Source organism: Oxyura jamaicensis, chromosome 3 (assembly GCF_011077185.1).
Source record: "Oxyura jamaicensis isolate SHBP4307 breed ruddy duck chromosome 3, BPBGC_Ojam_1.0, whole genome shotgun sequence".
Taxonomy (NCBI): domain Eukaryota; kingdom Metazoa; phylum Chordata; class Aves; order Anseriformes; family Anatidae; genus Oxyura; species Oxyura jamaicensis.
In genome coordinates this window covers 93,084,613-93,107,915 of record NC_048895.1, presented here as the reverse complement: position 1 = coordinate 93,107,915, position 23,303 = coordinate 93,084,613, and the positions used below count along the sequence as shown (strand labels likewise).

The window sequence follows — 23,303 nt, the reverse complement described above, 5'->3', positions numbered from 1 at the left end:
TGTAGTCTTACAAAACAGAAATCTGCTGAAAGAAAAAACTGTTTTGGTGTTGCCATATAAAGTTATGGTTATGAACATACTAAAATGAAAGCAACTGAAGCAAAAGTATTTACACTATTTTCAGAGCAGTAGTCAGCAGCTAAATCACCTGTGGCCATAGAGCTATCCCGTACAGTATAATTCTCTTTCATCCCTGCAAAAATATAAGCTATCCTCATTTTATAAGCACAATTTTTGAAAACGTACAAAATTGTGTTTCCTTAAGAATCACCAAAAATAAAATATATAGGCTACAAGAACACTGTTTTCAGTGAAAATAACTTTCTCTTGGCTGACAAAAGGAAAATTGTCTGCTAACTGCAAGGTTTACTTGGCTCAAATGTGTATTTAGCTTACGTGGGTTTGCCATCTTACACTACGTAGAAAAAGTAAAGCAGAAAAGAGGCAGAAGCATGTAAACGGGCTGCTCTGTACCTGGAGATGAATGGGCTGCTACTGAAGAGAAACAGGATACGGTCTATTTAGCAGCTCCGCTGCTCGGCTCTAAGCTGTGAGATATATACAGAGATCTAACTTGAGGTTTGGGGTTTGTTTGCCTTGTTTTTTTTTTAAATGTACATTTCTGAAAGAACTTGGCAGAGATTAGCATATGCAAATTCACTGAACCAGGGAGGATTTTTCTAGTATGAAGAGTCTGCCGCAAGTTTCTAATGTTATAGCTGAGGATTGCTGGGCTAACGTGTAACAGATATGTCAATAATCTGTAAATGAAAAATATACTAAAACCAGAATTAATGTAGCAGTAATATCTTGGGTTTGTGTTTATTCAACAAGTATTTACCAGCATTCATGGGTAACTAAGCACAGCTCACTGTGAGTAAGCATTGGAGAATTAGACTCTGAATAAAAGTATTAAATGCCAATACTCCTGGCCTGAGCTGTTTTTATTTGGGTTTGAGGTTTCTTTTTGTCTAGTTTCTTACAAGTACATTCTAATTAATAACATTAGTTTGGAAACAGCTGTTGTCTCCATATACACTGCAGTTTGGACACAAACATCTACAACACACTGCAATAATGCTGACGGGATTCTCTCAGGACCACTCACAACTGCCGAAAGAATACTGATAGCCCTTGTCTGTAGAGCTCCAAATTAATTATTACAGCTAACACAGATCTTACTTATCCACATATACCCTAGGAAGAGACAGCACTGCCATCTGAAAGGGACAGAATTTCAGATTTTCCTTAGGCCTAGATTTGCCAGGACAGAATTGGCAGGCAAGGCAGGACTTGCGGAGTATCAAGAGCCTCCACAAATGAAGGGTTGTATAAAACAGGCGCTAAAATTCATGAAATACCCCGATTCCAGGGAAGTCCCACCCTCTGCATTGGAGCCAGATTCTCAACCCGTAAATTTCTGTAAGCCAAAGCACAAAACATATATACAGATATTTTTAATGAATTTAGACAAGATCTTGCATTTTATAGCAGACTGGAAAAAAAAATCACAACGATGTTGCAGTATTGTCTAGCAACTAGAATGATAAAATATAAAAGATAAATGTTATTTAATGATACTGAGTATTTTAATAGTGAAAATAATATACAAATCTAGATCTCTTCTACATCTAAAAAGTGCCTTGTTAGGAAAGACCTTGAACGCACCGTAAGGTATCTTATTGGGTCTTTTGCACTGCTGAAATGACATAAAGTGCAGAGGAGCTCCATGTCTCAAGTATTTTTATTTCAGTTCATCAGTACTGGCAGCCCAAAAAATACAGGTTAAGATTTTTTAAAGTATTCTGTTTTTTCAGATCATTCTCATGTCATTCCAGCTCTGCTCAGATCATCTGCCAAAATGCCTCTCTGTGGGACAGATCACAGTATCTAAAAATTTGTTGACCAGAAAATCAGGAAGTCCTTTTTTAACCGTCAGAGGCATATCATTTTTGTAATTAAAAAGAACTAGTATATCAGTGTCAGTGCTGATTACAACAAAATTCTTCATTTGCTGTCATTGATCAAGATTCCTAGCACCAGCTTTTTGAACTGGTATTTTTACACCACCTGAAACTAATATATTCAGCACTATGGTTACATCAGACAAATCATAGCTCAGGGGAATATCACAAACACCTGTGTGTGTAAGATAGGAAAGAATGATATTTTCCACCCATGTGGCTCACTGATGAAATATTCACACTGTACTAACACTCAGCCCAATCACAAAAAGACTGAAGGCAAATTTACACCACAAAGATACTTTGGAAAAATGAGTCATCTTTAATATGAAGAGAACATATTATTCACAAATTTTCATTAACACAAGTATAAATCACACAGATGGATGTGCAATAAGTAATCAGTATATTATCAATTCAACTATAAATGTCTGACTGAGCTTAAAAAAAATGTAAAAAGTGCTGGCAAGAAGTTTATGTCGCAGTGTATGAGGGACTGTTATACGTGCTCTTATACGAGCAGTTAGCTCCCCACTGACATGTGTTTTGCTTTTCCTGAAGAGGCTGGTATGTGGTGACATGTATGGAAAGTGAAAGCTTCTTTAGCAAGTGGGGAGCAAACCAAAGCCAGGTTGAAACAGGCTGATTTTACAACATAAGGTTTTAGGATCCCAACTGGATTCACAAATAGTGAAGCTTCCCTAATCAACTTAATGTCACTGTTTAACTACTACTTATACAAGCCAAGGCATGGTCTTACAGACCATGTAACTATAAGGGGCCATTTGCATTAATCTCACTGAATTTCACTGTTTGAGTCTGGATTCTTTGTATAAGCACTAAGTAAACCAGTCAGTTTTAATCACTTCAAGGTGATAAAGGTTACAGTAAGCTGATACACTACAAACGACACTCGTTTACATCTTGAATATAATGAAATGATAGTTTATCTACAGTGAACACTTGTGCTTATCTGACAGAAACAGGTCAAAGGTTCCAGGCGTTTTCTCCTGAAATTACTCAGTGCTGCCTCTAATGACTGATAATTGAAAGCAGAGGCTGGAAATATCAAATGTGGTAGGTGACAGATAAGCAACAGATTAATGCAAGTACTCTGTTACAGGACACTAAAAGGTCAGAGGCCCTAGGAATTAGCTATTGTGCTACTGTGAAAAGACAGACATCAAATAGCTATTTACCTCATTCTTGCTCTGTTCTCCAGCATTCAAATCATAGAAACCCATTCTTTCTTCTACAATTAGACTACGTGAAGTGACAACACTTTTTACAAAATATAGTAAAAAGGTTTTATAGGGTGTATTGACAAAAGAAAAGGTGCAATCCCAGAGCAGAATGAAAGATGCTTTGCTATTATAGATGTTAACATGTTAATGAAATGCATCACAGAGAATTTAAGAACATTCAGTAGAACATGATTCTCAGTTGAAGAAAGCCAGACTTTTAAAAACATACATTTTAAAGCTTTGTAACTTTGTGTAGGCTTTTAGGCTGTAGAATACAAACACTAACTTTAAGAAAGTTAAATTAAGCTTATGTCAGGAAGTATATCTTTCATCTTTTTATTCCTCAAAACACAAATTATAATTCAAAGTTTGTTGAAGTAAATGGAAGTCTTTTCTTTCTGTCTGTTGGCTTTTGTATAAGAATTAGTCTTCTAAAAAAGTCTTAAATTGAGTGTATTTTTAAAGATCAAGTGCAATGAAAAATACTCTCCAAAAGTGATCATTTTAAAAAAAAATGTGCAGACAATGAAATACTTGTCTAAGCAAAGCTACTTTAATTGTAAAAGGTTATAATGCTTTTATAAAATTAAAAGAATACTGATCAAGACTCGAGAAATTTATTTTGATTTAGATATCAAAATTCACAAAAATAGTCACCGGCGCTCACAGGAATGTTTTGGACACCACAGCCTGACACAGTCACTGGAGAGACAGTTCTGTTTGTTAAGGGTCAGCTGCCTTGGACCAGTCCATAATAAGAACAGTTGAGTTTATCTACCTTTCTTCTTCAGTCAACTGCAGTTCCAGTCCATAGGAGTAAGAGCTTTCCCAACAAACACTTCAACCCATACCAGCTATTTACAATGACTACATCTTAACTGCCAGGATATTGAGTTGCTCAATGGTGGGTCATTCTGGGCCACTGCACAAACATAACACAGGAGCTGGTGGTCAAAATGAAAATATATATATATATGTATATACATATATATCTCATTTTTTGTTCCTGCATTTGTTTTGCTTTTTTTTCTTTTTAATCCATTTATTGATATTAGGCATCTACTAGATAATCATTCATCTGAGTGTTTTAACTACAAAGCTTCAGAGTCATATGCCCACTTGCTTGGTCTTCTTTTAGTACCAAATCTACTGCATTTCTTTCCAAATTGAGATCCATTTTCATCAGCAGAGCAAGTGAGGGCTCGGGCCCCCACTTCTATTCTGAAGCCAGTAGTAAGGGAAAGTAGGTGATTTAGACTTAATATGTCATTTCCCTTCCCATCTCCCTCTCCATGTTGAGGTGGGAACCAAAACCACATCCTCTGTTTCCTTGGTGAGTGGTCTATTAGGCAAATAAAAGGTGAATGAAGATGCAATCATTACCATATGGTTACTTCATGAAAATAGATTGCATGGAGTTCATAAATGTCTGTCCATATGCCTTAGCCATGTCTTTTGAACTGAGATCTTTTGAGAATTCTGGGCAAAATGGATCAGTGAATACTCAAAGCCCAAGAGCAGTCTTATTGGGATACCTTATGTCAGAAATGTAGGCATTTGAAGATGGGTGTTCCCAAAATTAGTTGTCTTCTTGAGTTACATTCCACTCATATCCTATCCTAAGCATCAAACTCATCACCAGAGTCTTAGTCCAAATTCTGATTCTGATCCTCTTCCAAATGAAGCAAAATTATATCTGCAATCAGTGAGAATTTTGTTTAGTTAAGGACAAATTTGTTTAATTTGTCCAAAAAATCTTACATTTCTCATTGTAGCAGTTCATTTAAAATAAATAAATAAATAAATAAATAAATAAAATGCTTTATTGCATTGCTGTATATTTGACTTACTCTATATTTATTATTATTAGGCTGGTTGTATTTAAAGTAATTATAGATTTACAGATGTGGTTTTGAAAGAGTGATGTAAATTGGTTTTACAAAATATATAATTTCTTATTAAAACACAAAGGAGAAGGCTTGGTAGGTCATACTCTGAGGCAAGTTACACTACTGTAAATTTAAAGTTATTTCACTAAAGTCTTTATTTTCAGTCAGTTACTGACATCAATGAGCAACATTTAGCTATTTTGGTTAACTAAATTAGGGACAGTTAGAAAATTATTTGATGAAATGCTATGCAGTTAGTGGCAGTTTCAATAAATGAAAAATCATCTATTGTTTATTGAATCCAGACTTCTAATGGTAGAATATCCCTTCCCTTCCATAATTGCACAGAATTACTGAAATGTATGAATTGTGAAGTAGTTCAAGGCAAGATAAGGTCAATGAGAAAGCCTTCAGTGACTGCAGCTGAATCTAGAGCAAGAGTGAAAAGGAGAAAAAAAGTGCTTTAATATCCCATGCTAAAAAAAAAAAAAAAAAAAAAAAAAAAAAAGTAAGTTAGGATATTCCTGGATCTTAGCCAACTATTTAGTATTACATCTTTTGAGAATGACCAGAAAAGCACTCTTCTAGTATTGAATTTTAAGTTTTTATTTTTTTTTGTTGTAGTTAATAAGATCTCATAGATTTTTACCAATTAACAACAACAATAAAAAACTGAAAAAGTAAAAATAGGAAAACAGTTTGAAACCCTGAGTTCTTATTAAGGTAGACTTTCAAATTATATAATTTTTACATTCTAGAAAGTGGTAGGCAGAGACTACGCAAATAATGGAAAAAATTACAAAGGCATTGTAAAATATAGTAGAATATGTAAAAATGATAAATTTCTTTTTTATTTTTTTCTGGAATTATTTTGACAATTAGAACTCAGTAGCTAAAAGCTTTCCCTGTGAGCAGGAAAAGATTTCCCAGGAACTATAGAGCAGTGCCTGCCAACAGCCTTTATAAGCACAGACCTAAACAAATGCCTATAACGAAGAGACATAACTGAGCTGCACTTTCTCAGGCACAATCTCACAGATGTTCTATACACCACGAGATTACCTATGATGCCTTTCTGTTACTTCACATTATTCAAAATATGGGACAAAATATTTGTTTAATGAAATTGCTGTTTTTCATTCAATAGCTGATGTTTTGCTGAAAATTTCACTGGTAAACATGTGGTATTCATTTAATTTACTGTTTTCAGTGTCTTCCAAGTCAAATGCACTTGCTCAACAAGTCAAAACAAGTGCTACACTGCAGCTGTTCCAATGGCAATTAAATGCTGGAAAGTTTGCAGTTGTTGATACAGAATAAGTGGAAAAGCAGCACCCTGCTTTTCTTATGCTGGTCTAATCCTGGCCAATGTAACAGTAGGAATAAATAACCTGAATAAGAGGTTGGATGATTCCTGCTGTAACACAGTTTTGGAAGTGAACAGTACTGTGAGTGTCTACATCTGCACGTTATCACAGACTGAATTTAAAGGGTAGTTGATAAAGCCATTCTTCACAATCTTTTTTTTTTTTTTTCTTAATTTCTACAGTATAATGTGCTGTATCCCTTCAACCTCTTGAATGCAAAACTTTGACTTCAGAAATTCAGATGCAGCACAAAGCACAACAAATGATACACTGCATATATGCCCTTTTTAACTCCAGTAAGAGTGGTAGAACGTATCTCAGTTGAAACTTCCATAAATTTAGTGGCTGAAAGTCCAGATGATTGCAGCTTCTAGGAATAACATAACAGGTCTTACTGGGTCCAATTTTGGGCAGTCAATAGTGTACCAAGAGAGGGAAACATCACAACCAAACATCTGGGGGAGGCAATGAAGAGAGGATGAAAGGATCACGTACAGTTTGCTGTTTTGAATGGAACAAGTAGGTGTCTGTGGTTCATCATTGTTTTAAGTCACCCTGTACTGCAAAGGCATTCTGATCATAAATACCTATGCTAAAAATGCATGTCCACTAGATTTTTGGTTGTGTTCAGTTTCATCAGTGAAAAACAGATCCTTACTTCAAAAAAATAAAAATAAAAATAATGGAACAGATAGAGAAAAGATCACTGCATTACACAGTTCTGAGCTAATGCATAGATAAATTAACTAATCCTTAATCTACCATGATTGAAGTTGTTAATTATTTCTGTATTTTCAATGATGTCTATTTCTCATGGGATTTGGCAAAACCAGTATATTTTGATACCTTCTGTCAATAGACTTCTATTTTATCTTGTATGTGATTTTGTTTTTCTCTAATCACAAATTGTCGCAAAGAAAACTAACAATTATTCCCAGGTTTCTGACTGTGTGAGAAAGTCAGGATGTCAGATCAACACAACCTCAAGGTTAACAAATGACATTAAAAAAAAAAAAAAAAAAAAAAAATCCCTCGGGTTCAGCTGCAACTGAATAGGAACAAAAGTTATACCTCTGGGATCCAATGGTCAGAAAATAGGTGTAAGTTATAACTGTTTTGACACTGTAAAAGTATACAGATGGAACATAACATAACTTCTGAGAAGGGTGAAAGGGCATATATCATCATAGGGCAACTGGCAGGGGAGTAAAAGCTAAACACTGAAGCACATTCTATCTTCCCACATATTCTTAGTTCCTGTTCACGTTAACCCTCTGCTTACTTCCAACCTAATGGTGCCAAGCTACTCCACCATTTACCGTTCATACAGGTTGTCTAATAAGCTCCAGCCATTTCCCACAGTGGAATTTGTCATAAGAGTACTCATGGAAGTCATTTCTGCGTGTCAAGCTGGGTATGACTGGACACAGACTTTTTTTTGCTTAGCCTGTACTCACATCTGAGTATTTTAACACTACCCATTCCCATTAACACTGACCAAACATTCAGTAAAAAGCTGTTCAGCTGTAATAATGGCAAGGAAGGAAAACCTCCTGATCATCTCACTCAGAGTCAAGCAATATCTATTACACATAATAATTTGAAATTTATTTTTATATACTGTATTTTATATAGGATACACACAGAGGAAGGGGAAGGAGAAAGGGAAGAGGAAGAAGAGCCAGGAGAGTGGGCAGAGGTGGTGAGGTCTGGCAATTTCATAGGACAGGTTTTAACTGCCAATATGGGAGCTAGCTGTGATTATAACAGCTCGTTACACTGATTCAGGCTGCACCCTCTCCTCTACAGCTCTGGTGGTCTAATCAGATTATGATTAATTAATAACAAGGAGAGATTATTTCACCTACAAATAATTCCCCATAATGAATAAGTGCCCTCACTGGGAAGGAAAAAATACCTGGTTTTGCTTTTGTTTGTTTGTTTGTTTTTTCCTGAAAGAAGCTTAAATTAAATTTTACCAAAGTAAATGATTATTTCAATCCTCTTTCATCACAGAAACTCTCTGGCTGTTAGTGAACAACTAAAAGATCTCTGGGCTGGCTATCCAGCATTATGCCTACACTGCCAGAGGAAAGAGGGAAAAAAAAGTATTTGCAGAAAATATTTGTGCCATGGAAAAAAAAAAACTATCTCAGATTTGCTATATGTAACATAAGAACAGGTGGTGATCCCTCCCAGTAGGTTATTTTGGACAGAAGGGGAAAGAAAGATACAGGAGTGTCAAAATTACTTAAAACCAACCAACCAACCAAAACCAACTGCAAGATAATTTCCAAAGGAGAAAGAAATAACACTTTGAAAATATAGAAGTGTTAATTCAGCAATTGTCCAGGCAAGCTTATAACCCCACTTCCAAAACTATTATTATTATATAATATTAAATATGATATATTTTTACATATTATATATTAAATAATAATAATAATAATAAAAGCAGGAACAATTAGTGTCAATGTAGAAGACAAGACTAAAATCCTTCTTTGTGGTGGCAGAATCCCAGAAAGGCTGAGGTTGGCAGGTAACCTGGAGGTAACCTGGTCCACCTCCCTGCTCAGGTAGGGACACCCAGGGCAGGCTGCACAGGGCCAGGGCAGGATGGACATACCTGAATAATTTTTGCATCCTCACCTTCATTACACCTGGGGCTGCATTTCTCGTGTATATAGACATAATGTTTTATGGTATATCTACTCAGTTCCTGACAAAATACTTACAAAAGCAGTACCCTGGCTGATCAGAGTTATAATGTGACTACTGCCCTAATTGTTGGTGATGGGCCTAGGTTTCTTTATAAAGTAATTCAGAACTGTCTGTTGCCTGTCTCCAAAACTGGAAGTGTCATGGAGTCTTCATTTCAGGTTTGTTTTTATTCCCATTTTGATGAGACCACACTCCCTGCCTGAAGACAAGCTGGACCAGCAAATTTTGATGGAACACCCAGTAAATCTCACTGACCGAGGTGATATAATGTTAATGTTAAAGATAATAATAAAAGAAGTTTCATTCCTGTATGGCAGCAAATGGCAATGTAAATATGAGATGAGCCAGTCTGGATTTTTCCTCGTAACTTATTCAGGAGCTGTCCCCCCTGAGCCCAGCTTTCAGCTCATGTGTGTGCCTGTTTCACTCATTTGAGTCCCCTGATGAACATTAGGTCTCTTCCGTACATACACATTTCGTAGTATTTTTGCCTTTCTAATGAATACATGTAAATATAGACAAAGTGGAACACAACAGCTAGGAAACCAAAATGGGGAGAAAATATTGTTAATCCTAATGGCATCAGTTCCTCCATTCTGACCCAGCGAATTGCAGCATGAACTTGAAATACTTGGTATTTACTCCATAGCATAAACTGTCTCTGGATATTCCATTGCTATATATATATATATATATATATATGGCAATAATATATATATATTATAAAATACTATTTGGACAATACTTACTTAAAAATATTTATAAACATATATAAATCTATCTCCTTGTAAATGTGGTCTCCTTATGATATGCAGCCTCACCAAATCACGATTAATAATTTCATGTCTTAAGTGATAAGAAGTACCACTTTTTGAAGAGTCACGTGGTTAAAATGGAAACTCATCTCAAGAACTATAATATGACATTAATAAAGCAGCATGCCAAGGAATCAAGGAACTTTATTCTGAAAAAATATGTAATATTAAATAACTTTAATAAAGAATACTATATTGTGTTACAATGCATGTACCTCACAAAATTTTGAAAAAAAAATATAACAAGCATTCTTGAAAATTCATCATATTTAATAGTATGGTTTCAGTTATACCTACTACAGATTAACACAAAAGAGAATTTAAACATTATCATCTTTTGGTTACCTTACTATGATATTCAGCAAAGTCCATGTTTTGTTTTTAATCACATAATCTTGTAACTTAAATCAACATGTAAAAACATTCATCTGTGTAAATGCAACTGTGTATAGCTGAACTGCAGGTTTAACCTTTGCTCCCCAAAAGTCTTGGTACAGATTTTGAGCTTTCGCAATAATTCCGTTCACTTTGTGGTGTGAGAATCACGGGCAGTACTGTATCAGCCCACAGTTTCACAGCACAGCACCAAGTAGCTCGTTCTTTTTTTTATCTACAATGTGACACATGCTGCATGATAGACCTTCTACAATAAATCCATAATTATGTGTAGTTCACAGACAATTAATTCTTCATGACACTTCATTCTGCAGTAAGTCTAATTATCAGTGTTTTAATAAAATAAGAATGAAGGTATATTCCTTTGCTTTGTGTTTTTTAAAGTCTTGGGTCTAGATTTGTACCTGGTATTCATCAGCACTATTCTACTGGCATTAATAAAATTGAAATATTAAATCAGATAAGGATATGTATGTATATGTATGCTTATATACAACATAGACACCACCTGTCTTTTTATTTTATAGCTTCCACTCCTTTTTGACTTAATTCATTTTAGAAAATGAGTTTAATATAATCTGTTTGTTAAAAGTGAGCTATGAAACAACAACAATAGAGAGAGCATATATATATATCAGTTTTACTGAGAAGACAAGCAATATGGTAAACCCCAAGTGTTTCAAAAGACATCAACTATATGACAAACATTATAAAATATGAAGTGTTTGAAGATGCTTTCTGAGTCTTTAGAATACCCATTTTCTAGAACTGCATCTGTTTCTGGGTGTTCATTTATTTTTATTTTTGTTTTTCTGCAACAACAGAAGATAATTGCTGCTTTTTAATGAACCCTTAGATGTTCCCATAAATCATCAGCTCACAGAAAATCTCATACCAAATATTATACAACTCTCAATAAGCTCATGGGAACTAGCAATTCTAGGGAAACATAAGGAACTCTGAAGTTTTGGAAAACCACAGGGAGATCGTTTGTGGTGACAGAAGCTCATCTCTTTTATCTCATCATATGTGAACTTCAGCCCTTGCAGTGCTGTTGATAGGCTTCTCACTCCTTCCCTGATCTCTTTAGAGAAAGATCCAAGCTGAGAATGAGAGAGGAGAAGCCCTTCTCAGAACAATGACAATTGAGGAACTTTATTCTGAGAAGTACCAAGGATCAAAATGGAACAGTTTAATGATCAAATTTTGCAATCAATTGGACAAAGCACAACACTACTGACCTAACTAGGAGATTACTCAGCACCTCATACCACTGAATTCTTCTGCTGTTTTAGTCTTCAGCTCTTTGGAGCAGATCCATAAACTCTTCTCCTTATTTCAAAATGTTAGGACAGGATGTAATTAAGTACAATTAACAAGAAGGTCAAACAGTCATCTGATAAACACTGGCCCAAACAGGCAGCTTGAAAGGTCAGGGCTGCAAAAACCACATAGTATTGATGGAAAAAAATACTATGATTTAAAAGGGAAAAAATCCCAGTGACTAAAACTGAAGAGATTTACATGCTTGCTATATTACATACACAAACTCATGCACACACACTGATACACATGCACACATGCCTCAGAGAGGCACCAGCCTACACTATGGGGACAAGAGCAAAATTAATTACATGCTCGCTGTTCATTAGACCAGGTCTGAAATGTCAGATTTGGTGCTTTATTTCTAGTATTTGTTTTTCTTTTTTGTTATTTTGCAAAACCATCTCTTATAAGAACAGTAAAAAGTCTTCTTGTCCAGGGCCCTAAGATCCTCACAGAAGGACCTTCCCAAAGCAATGTCCCTGCTGTCCCATCATAAATCACCACAAAGACTACCGCTGTCATGGTGTTGTACACTAGGCTTGCTCATGCTCTATGGTCTTTATCATCCACACACTCAATTAGTCCTCTTTAAATCATATTCCTTCACATCAATACTATACGGTTTTATCCACACCCATGCTTTTGATTTCTCTGCTAATTTTTTTTGCAAAGCATACCACTAGAATCCCGTAGCTCCAGACACCAGTGCTATCGGGTGCCACCCACCTTCTGCTCCAAAGTCAGACTCACAAAATATTTAGCAGCCCCGTTCATTCATCTCCTGCAGCCCAGGTATGCCTGCACTGAACTTAAAATATCTACCTCCAAAATTGATGCTATCCAAATTGTAAAAGTCCAACACAACAATTTTTTGAACTTACTTTGAGGTACCTTACAACTGAATATTCCATATATACTTCCCTCTCCGTTTTTAAAACATGGGATATTTTAAATGGGTATACCTAGACAAATTATTATTAATTTATCACTGTACTGGATCATGGCTACAGCTTTTCAAGAGAAAGTGAATAAAGTTTCATAAATTTAACAAATTTATGAGAATCAGAACAACAATAATTTAATTCAATAGGTACAGACTACAAGAGGGATTTTACAAACCAGGTTCTCATGGGGTCTGAATGGATAATATTGCTAAGCTAGTAGAAAATAAACCTAATAGAAATTTCAGCTGTTCAAGTTCCTGCCTCCTCCTGATTCTTCTCCAAAACCAGATTTAGGTGAAATTTTGCTTCTGTAGAGCTACCAGTTGTCAGCTATGGGAATATATCATTCACCATCACTAGCTGTCCTGATTAGCTTTCTAGGCTCTGACTCATGAATAACTGTTGTCTCAATTTGTCCTGCATTACAATGGGAACAAAGTAAAGCTGCAGTCTGGCAAGGTACCACACATGCTATTAAATTATATAATTATATAATAGCGGCCGATCTCAATCTATTGCACTCGAGCAGTTTCTCAAAAAAGAGTTGGAAACTAAAAGTTTAGATTCACCTTTTGGAGCACCTTTGAAGAATCATGGGAGCTTCAGAGTGGGGAGCCACACTGTAAAACCTCTCCTTTTCTGCTTAGTTTACAGTCATTTTTTTTTTGTATTGAAACAAGTTCATAATCCAGTCCCAAACACAAAGCAGTCCCTGCTAGGTGTACCCCACCCACCAACTTAAATAATGTAGTTGTCAGGGTTGACAAGTTCTGCCTGCTGTAGCATTTCTGTGTTTTATAGGAAATTTTAACCAGGGGTGTTATTTTAAGAGATGAGCAAATGGGGAAACCCCATGGCCTAGCCAATAAAATATGAACTTTAGGTGCAATGGAGCACTCATAAATATGACTTGGAACAAGGGGATTCATTGTTTCTCCTGACCCCTTTTAGCTGCTCCTCTGATCTCAACCTCTCTGTGTGCGTCATGGCAGCCCTCATCCTTTAACCTGTGGTTTTTAAAAGCTAGCTTCTACGTTATTTATGGCTGCCAACCTTAGTAGCCCGTCTGTGTACTCCCTGCACACAGGCTGGAGGTGGGGAGGGCTGCATTTTATTTTGCAGGAATGAAAACTTTTGCCTGGGGAGCCAAGTAGCTGGGGAGGTTGCGGTAGTTGCTCTGCCACAAGGGATCGTGAAGAAAAGTGCTCCCTTCACCTGCAAGGCTTGCTGGAAAAAAGAGACCCAAACCCCAAATCATTTTCTCTTTCATTTACTTGTCATTCATATTTATCATGTTCTCTCTCATTTTCTCCTCTGTGTGCATCTCACTGTGTTTGCACCTTCTTCTCCCTACCATTAAACTCCTCTCTTCTGTCCCCCGAAATTATCTAGCATTATTGGCCTGGACAATGCCCTCACTGCTGCAATACCATCCCCATGTGGGGCTCCCCAGTAACACCAGTTTCTCCTAGCCCACATCGTCTTGAACCTTTCCCAGGCCCACTGGCCAATGCCTGCTGAGAAGAGGCCTCTCCTCCCTCTGCAGCCTGCACTGTGCCTTGCCATTTTCTTCTCATTCCTCCATCTCCCGCACCGTCCCCTGGTCTCACCGCTTCTCTTCCTTTAATCCCTTCTCCAGCCAAACGCCACTGACATAAAATTAAAGTTCAGTGACCCTGCCCAGACAGAGGGGGCTAGAGACAAGGGAAAGGACAAGCAGGAGACGATGGGGAAAAGTGTGGGAAATAATTATGAAGTCTGGTAGCAGCCAGAGCTCTCTTGAAGCCCTGGGGAGCCTTTCTTTAGCTGGAGGCTGCAATTGGCACTTCATAAACTGTTCATTCTCAGCTATGTGGAAACACCAGACGACACCTAGCATGATCAGACTATAATCAATCAATTTTCTGCAAAACTCTATTAGCCTGTGGGCCTGTGAAAGCAAGCTGAAAGGAACTGCCATGGCTAAAAAGAGAAGAGAAAGGAACCGCCCATCTTGTAATTACCCCCATAACTCAGGCAGTAAGCAGGCAGGTAGCCATGGCAAAATTCTTCGCATAATTTAACATCCAGAGAAAATAATAACAGAAGCAGTAAGTTTTGAAGACCACATATGTGCCAAAGTTGTCCCATTATCTAAGCATATAAACTGGGGTTTAGGAGGAGAACCACGAGGATTTCCATCCAGTCCATGGCAGGCCAATTCCTCCCCTAACATCCTCCACACAGAGGCGTCTCTGCAATCTGCCCTCTTTCTCTTTCATGGTTAGCCAGAGTCACTCCAAGATTGTGTTTTCCTGGGAAAATATGTACTGTACAATACATACAATCCCCACAACCCCACCCAAAGTCTGTGTTTAGTCTGGAAAGCAGCGCTTTCTAAAGAAGCAGCGGAACTGGGTCAGCCATTCTTCCCAATGGGAAAAATATTATTAACAATTTATATTTATATATATGCATGCATATATATAGCTTTTCACCATGCACGTCTAACCATCTGCTAAATCAGTTTCTCTTCAGTTATCTGCAATTTCTTTCAAATCTGTCGGCAAGGAAAGTCAGACAGTTTTATGTCCCGGTTAATGGAAAGCTTGACATTTTTTTGGCTGGGTAGATAGAATAATTTACTTGGATTTAAAGTGTTAACTTTGGCAAAAAAAAAAAAAAATAATTGACAGTTATAAAAACATTATTTTGGTAGATGATATTCATGGGTAGCACACAAACCTATTTTGAGGTAGAACTATATAGTTCATGAAGTTCATGTAACATGAGAGATTTCAAAGGAAATATAAAATATTTCAATAGAAAACAACAAATGTAGTATAATTCCAAAAAGGAATATGGAAAAGAATATTTCTTGTTTGAAATCAAAAACAATTCCTAACAACGTGTGTCATCACACAAATATTGGTTAAATCTGCCTAATGAATTGTAAAAATTGGGTGAGGATTTTTAGGGAATAAAATGAGTAAAGTCTGTGAATAAAGCCCCAATAAAAACATGTTCTGTAAAAAGTTATCTTAATATTTAATTTGAGCAGAGAGAATGCTTCCATATTAAAAGTTATTTCTAATGACTGATTGGGTACCAATGTGACAACAAATTATTTCATCTCACTGATTGGGTGACTAAAATTTTATCAAGGGAGAGAAAAATCAGGATTTCAAGATACCAGTGAGGTCTTTGGATGAAGGTTTAATCAGACCCACTTTCTATAATTTCCTTTAGATTTTAAATAAAAGAGTGAAAAATACCATCTTACTTATTTTGGGTTGCCTTTAAAAAAGCTTCAAAAACACTCTATCATTTTTTCTTGGTATTAATCCAACTCCGCAAATAAAGACATGGGGTCTATTTTTTATTTAACAAGTTTTATCTTTGTAATAGCATCCCTCTGTCCACAGCAAGATAATAGCACTATTTCTGTCACTTCACTTAAGGCTGTGTCAATATTTTCATTAGAAGTCTTCATTTTACAGACTAAAACTGTACCAGAGCCAAGGAAATTCATGTAAGGTTAAAATTAAGACAGCAACATATGAAATATGAAAGAAAGAAAGAAAGAAAGAAAGAAAGAAAGAAAGAAAGAAAGAAAGAAAGAAAGAAAGAAAGAAAGAAAGAAAGAAAGAAAGAAGAGAGAGAACTCATTCTTAAGCTTTGAGGGGAGAAGTTAATGATTCCGAGGCCTTTTTGCATGTATCGTTCAAACCCAACTCCCCTTACACAATTCCTGACATTTTATGGCTTAGCACTCCATATCCCTCACTGGTGATATGTTAGCTGTGAGGGGAAGTTTGTAGAAACTGAATTAGTTTAATTTAGGAAACTAGCTACTATATGTGCTCCAGATCTGATTGCAGTTAGCAATCCTTTCTTTCTCAGATGTAATGCAAATATGTTTGTACAGGTATTCAGTGTGGATTGATATACTGTAGGTTTCTTAAAGCACTTCTATAAAAGTTGTGCTCTACCATGTTAGCATTCTCGGCTGAACACAATAAGTTGTAAATCTTGTGAATTTATGTATTTGCTCAGTGTTTTAAAGAAGAACATAATCTTCAAGGCAGCATATGACCTTGGGGTAGAAAACTGAAGAAATATGAACAGCTTTCTGTGACTCTAATAGGCAACATTCCCTTGGATTTCCCTGTCTGATTTAAGAACTGATCGCAGTGGGTGTGATTTTAAATTATTAATTATTTTAATTAAGATCATTGGATCACACTGAGTGTGAAGAAGATAAGGTGTCGTTCGATGGTGCATTAATTACTTTAAAAATATCCATATTATTGGCATTGTTATCTAAATTAGCATTAAATTAGGTCAAAGGCACACATATAATAGTGATCTTTACATCTGAGTCTCTGAAATTAATTCTAGATGCTAAGAACAAAAAGCTTGACAGAAAAACACAAAACTTTTTTATATTTATCCCCTATCATATAGAGTACAAATCAATTCACAGGAAAATATGCAGAAAGAAGTTGAGTTGCTTAGCAAATGCAGCAATCTGTTTTGAGAAAAAATTACAGATTTGTTGTAAACAAATGAAACTACAGAATATTTGAATTGAAAGAGAAGGAACACTTAAGTCGAGTGGATTTCATGATCACTATGATGCTAATGGAAAATTCAATCCTTGAAATGCTTGAGTGTAGTTTTTTAAAAAGTGCTGCTGTTTCTCCAAGTCTCAGTCGTGTATGCTTTTCATACAATCCCTCTCTTTTGTTGAGAGGTGAGGAGTGGGAACGCTAACATTTATCTTAACAAAGTCCTTCCCCAACTTAATTTTGAGTGAGCAGAAAAGTGAGTAGAGCTACATGAGCATTATTTGTCTGTTCTCTGAGGAACAGGGTATCCTACATATGTCATTTTGGGAGATCAGCCAAAAAGAAGATGCCAGAACTCTAAACAGTCAGGGATTTGCAACAATATAATAAAATGTAACAACAGGATAAAAAACACCCAGTGAGGAAAACAAAGTCCTGAACTTGTAGGTGATATAATCAGATCTTTGAAAACCCCTGTGTATTTAGTGGAGGATTTATTCTTTGACTGCTGGACCAACCCCAGTTAACTCTTCTGCTACAATCATCAATATTTATGGAGAGCTGCCAATGCACACAGTCTTATACAAAATACAGGACAAGGCACAGTCTCTGTCTTGTCGTATCTTTCAAGAGAGAAAGAGATGGAAATTCTGTTATAAATTCCAGTATAAAGAGCAGGTGTTTACAATTTCAACTTCAGGAGAAGTAAATGTAGTCTTGTTTTTCTCCCTGGTTGCTTGACAGACTTATAATTGCAGTTCCCTTGATGATTATTTTTTAAATTTGCTTTGGAAAGTGAGGTATTTGCAGCTTTGACAGGTTGATTTTTATCAAAATTAGCATATAAGCTCCTATTTTTAATCTTTAATATAAAAATATTTTTAACTTTATTTTTAATCTTAGTCTTTTCAATCTAATGCTTCATAATTCTTATCAAACATCTCAGCTACATATTTCTTGTTTAAATATATATGTCTTAAATTATTATAACTGGCTGCAATTATATACAAAAGTTTCAATTTAAAATATCAAGATGATTAATAAAGCTTTATAATTACACCTTATGTAATTAATGGTGTGCAAGTATGAACATGGTGAATACTATTTCCAGAGTAGATTATAGTTTGATGAAAGTCAGCTGAGGCTTCAAATCTAAAACCAGTTGAGTTATTACTGCGCTGCACCAGCATTTATTGATTTTAAGGTACAGTGTTAGCATTCGCTTATCACTGCATATTTTCCCCATTCTACATTAAAAGAGCATGCCCTCATCTGTCACAATCTTATATGGCATAAATCATACAAAATGGTCACCTGTTTCCATGATTTATTTTGTTATTATGTTAATTATCCCAAAACATAGGATTGTTTAATAAAAATGTTGAAGCTAATCTATGTCAGTCATCAATATTTCTTATGCAAGCTACATGGTGGAATATGTGATAAACCACAATAACCAATGTGTATGGAAGGGAATTTGTAGTGAATTAGAGTTTAGCCTCACTAAAAGTTGAAGCATATTTTAATTTTACACAGGCCAAACAAAAACTGGTATTTACTTTTTTTTTCCCTAAGTTAAATGAGTCTATTAATCTTAACCACTAGAAAAATAACACATCCCACCCCCACTTTTCACAGCATACAAACACAAGATGAAAGATAGACTTTAACTTCTCCAAATGACTTTCTTAAGGCAACACTACCTTCCAAACAAAATGAGACAAAATATTAGAAACTTCCCTGTCAAGGTAAGGCAATGGAAACTTGTAGTCTCACAGAGGAGTTTTGTCTGGGAAAACACAGCGGATTCAGGCCAGTACATATCTGACACTGACCCTTCAGAGACTTATACTCATGCAGTGCAAGAAGTCCTCCTGCAGTCAAAGATGTTTCTTGAAATCAAAGGCTAGTTCCCATGTAAATAGCCATCAGTGCCACTGATGAAATGGTCTGCGACATATTTACGGAGGGTTTTTCTCAGGACACGTGAGGAAAATTTTTGCAGGATGAGGGCCTTGTCTAATGCTTAAGAGATGTTTATTTTTTATTATTTTTCTTTACAACATTGCCATTTCATATTCAATGAACTCCAGTTAATCTGAGTTAATCAAATTGTGCAATGATAACTTAAATACGCAGATAAGAAGTAACTCTTTCTTCAGGATGAGAAACATATTTTCCAAAAACAAGGATTTCATGTTCTTCTAATCTGCTATTTCGGAGCAAGAGCAACAAGCAAATGAATTTAGAATTTGGACAAATGTTGCTCTTAAAGAAAAAAGATCTCAGAATTAAACACCACCTAATCTGCCAAATAATTAATGAAAAATAATTTTATTGTTATGCCAACTAACTCTAGGGTATCGTTTTCCTAGAGATTCGAGTTGTTGAGGAATTTAGTGTTTGGAAACATTTTTAATCCTTTTGCAGGGATTAAAGACCTGGTAGACATAAAAGATATAGAGTGTGTGCGATAATCTTAAGGTATTTCAGAACATGTGCCATTGTTTAAAAAGTTTCTACAGAGTGTATTATCCTGGAAAGCAAGGTTTTATCAAATTTACTGAGTAACTTTAAGTTTTCAATTAAATCTCCTGCTATTCAGATCAAACAAGGGGTTTTTAGATAACTTTATGAGTCCTGCAGCATTTAAAATACTTATAAAAATAGTAAATACATTTCATGAATTATTTGCAGTTTTCTTAATGAGATTTAAGTTGCCTTCTATTAAAGAAATCTGTAACTGTTTTTTTAACCACAACATAGCTGGTAAGCATGTTTATTATACTCAGAAGCCAATATAGTTTAGTTTTATCAGGTTTTGAGTCTGATTTGAAATAATTTTCAAAAGCATTCCTTACTTGCATGTTTCTGGTGTTTAATACTCTATTTGTTATTTAATTTATTAATGACAAAAAATGAGAACCATTGCAGACTCTGAGCACCATGGCAGTGTAATAAAACACGGTCTATGGTTATTAAATAGAAATAACAAAGAAACAGCAACAGATTATTTAAAATCCAGCCATCCAGATGAAAAGATAATAAAAATCTGACTCTTACAAACAGAAAAAAAAAAAAAAAAAAAAAGCCCTAAATAACCTAAGAAAGCTTTTTTTCTTCTTCTTTTTTTTTTTTCCCTAGATATGGATTAACTTTTCCCTCTTCATAACATTCCGGGCTTTAAAATATTAACAACCGATGTTTGTTCATGTCTGAGCTTTAAACAAAACAGTGAGGGAAATAACCGAGCAATAGGCATAAGTGTTTGATTTTTAGAGATTTAAAAAAAAGGGAGTTAGTTGGCCTAAGGCTAGAATTTTCATTACATCAATGAAAGAAAGAAAACAGAAGCCAGCAGAGGGGAGTTATAGAAACTGACTTTATATAAACAGTGAGAAAAATCTTTTTCCATGGCCACCTACAAAGTAGCTACTTTACCATTAGTACAACTTTTCTTTTGCTAGTGGCACAGCAGCCAGGGCCCAATCCTGCTCTTTTAGAACAGGTTACTCTCCAGATGAGAGATTTGCCCCTCTGAGCCCTCCAAGATCAGGCTAACAGTCAAACAGAGCAGAAACAACAAATAAAAAAATTCGACCTACCTAAATTGACAAAGCTCATGACCATGTCAGCATCATTCAGAAAGTTGGTGTCGTGCAGGCTGGCTAAGGGAGGATTCTGTGTGGTCAGGGGGGTCATGCGAGATAATTGTATTCTCCGCGAATATCCATTTGGAGAGGCAGGGTATCCTTTCCGTATCCCTCTGCTCTCCCCTGCCATGGATCCCTTTAGTGAATACTCCAGCTCCTCAGTATCCTCTTCATTTGTCATGGCATTATACAGGTCCAGCATGAAGAGGGGTGCAGATGAAGCCTGCTTTCCTGGTGAAAATGGTCTGGGTCTGTGAGGTAGACCCAGGATAGAGAGAATCTCTCTCTGAATCTCCCTTCTCTCATGGTTCCGCAGCCTCCTGTAAATAAAACTCGAATGGACATGATTGTCTCCTAAACCTCCCTGTGCGTGACCCACCAGAACCCAGCAATTCCAGAGCAAGCCCACGAAAGCTTTGAGCGCAGTTAGGTTCATCTTTGAAAAGAAAAAGAACAAGGAAAAAAAAAATATTTTCTCCTACTTGTTTTGAGTTCCTATGAGGTCTGCTTTCCCAGAGGCTGAAAAACAAAATTTACCTATTCTTCATGTCAATGTCATCTCTAAACGTAACATCTTTGATGCTTTCTCTCCCCCCACCCTGTTTAAATATTATGGAATGTGTCAGGTTGCAGTTATTTCTAAGAAAGCTGAAATTCAGACTTCCAATTTTCCACTGTTGTTATCGTTTTTTCTGCATTTATGGAGCAGAAGACCAGTATTTTGTCAGCTGACCTAGGCATTCCTATATAAACCTTAGATAACCAGGTCTTGGGTGGGGAGTTGTATTAGCAAGAGCTGTTCTTCTGACACATTGTAGTTCCCAGAGTTATCTTCCCTTCTTATTCTGAGTTCTTCGTACACCTTGCGCTCTTCCCAAGATAAAATCCTGAGTCACAGATTTGTCTTGATCTGTACCTTGGTGGTATAATACATATTTTTCCAGCAGCCTGGTGATAACCGTAATATCTTTTGAAGCGCTTGAGTGTAAAGTAATTCTAAAGCATGTACTAATCAAATTAATGTGTTGCCATGAATTTACTTGAAAAAAAAAACCTTCTGTAAATCCATTCAACCCTTTTCAGCTTCTCAACTGTTATTTCCAACTCTAGCAGGCACAAATATAACAGCTCTCTTCAAGAGAGATCTAAAGACTAATGTAAGCACAACCCTGCTGGGAAAGAAGAGGCTTCTCATTGTAATTTGAAACGGGTATAGCAAAAAAGTCCTTAACCCTTCTGTTGCCAGACAAAGCTTTAACCCCCCACACATACTCTCCCCCCAGCTTACAGTAATATACCTAATTTGCCTGTTGACTGCTTATTTTCCTTGCAGCTTGCAGAATATCCCAGCAAACAAGTTTAACTTTAGCAATTTTAGGATATGCAGATAGCTGAAGGCATGGCGTAACGTGGAAGCTCCTGCAAGCCTACTTATGAGTATATAGTTTCATAACCTTGAATATGAAACCCTTATAACAGACCAAAACAGCATCCTATTAATTCATGAAATGTTTATATTTTAGATAGGTTTAGCAAACGAAGGTGACCTTTTTAATAAACTCAGTAGGAAATTTTGTCGGTTAGGCTTGATTCACTTTTCTCTAAAAATGTCGGGAATGCACTCCCAATGAAAACAAATTTATTCAGCAAGTGAGATTTCAAGTTGTGCATAGCCAACGGTGTAATTAAGGGTTATAGTCACAACTTTCATAAACTGTAATTTGCAATGATAATTTATTCAAAGTAGATTTTGACTCATAAACTGTTAGACTACATTTCCCAGTAAATATCAAAAGCTGAGATTAAATCCCACAACCTGTTATTAACTGGAGAAAGAAACAGCTTGACTGAAAGAAAAAAAGAAATACTAAACAGATTTAAAAACTGCTACACATGCAGTTAAGATTTAGCTTAGGATTTTATGACAGCCAGCAACTTGTATTTTCCTCTCCCTAAAACAAAATCACAGTGTTAAATTTCATACTGCTCAGATTGTTTGTGGTCACATTTTCTCACTCCTACCATTTGCCTCAAGTCTCGGGGAGATTTTCCTTTGAAGGGGGTGGGAGGGTAGGGGAAAGACAAAAAAAGTTAATAAAACACACGACACTGAGGAAAAAAAAAAAAAAAAACACAGGTATATAAAATGCATCCTGTCGGGTTTTCCCTTACATGACTCGCACCTACTCAGCAAATCACACAGTCCTTGAGTAAACTTGGGAGTGTGACAGCAAGTACAGTCACACCCTAAGAAGCCAGGAACAATTTATCTAGTATATTAAGTACAAATGAGCTTTTCTCATATATTGTGAGTCCTGGTCTCCATTTGCAGTCCAGTGCAGCTATCGTTAACATACAGCTGATTCTCTCCCATAAATCAGCATACATAATAGACAATGTTTCTACCAAGGAAGGATTTATCTCATACTAGACC

The 23,303-nt window shown here is 36.0% G+C and overlaps 1 protein-coding gene across 2 annotated transcripts in view; it reads right to left on the bottom strand.

Annotated features, from left to right (window-relative positions):
- The window catches only part of BMP5 (bone morphogenetic protein 5), a 55,575-nt gene extending 33,568 nt beyond the window's left edge, over positions 1 to 22,007 (bottom strand). The window contains exons 1-2 of one of the 2 annotated variants that reach the window (XM_035322561.1): positions 21,786 to 22,007; positions 20,822 to 21,189 (exon numbers count right to left, since the gene is read on the bottom strand). In XM_035322561.1, coding sequence (XP_035178452.1) covers positions 20,822 to 21,071 — 250 coding nt within the window. In that variant the 5' untranslated portion in view covers positions 21,072 to 21,189; positions 21,786 to 22,007. Of the gene's footprint in view, positions 1 to 20,821 lie in introns of both variants that reach the window. The other variant, XM_035322559.1, reaches the window with a different exon arrangement.
- Positions 22,008 to 23,303: the final 1,296 nt, after the last annotated feature.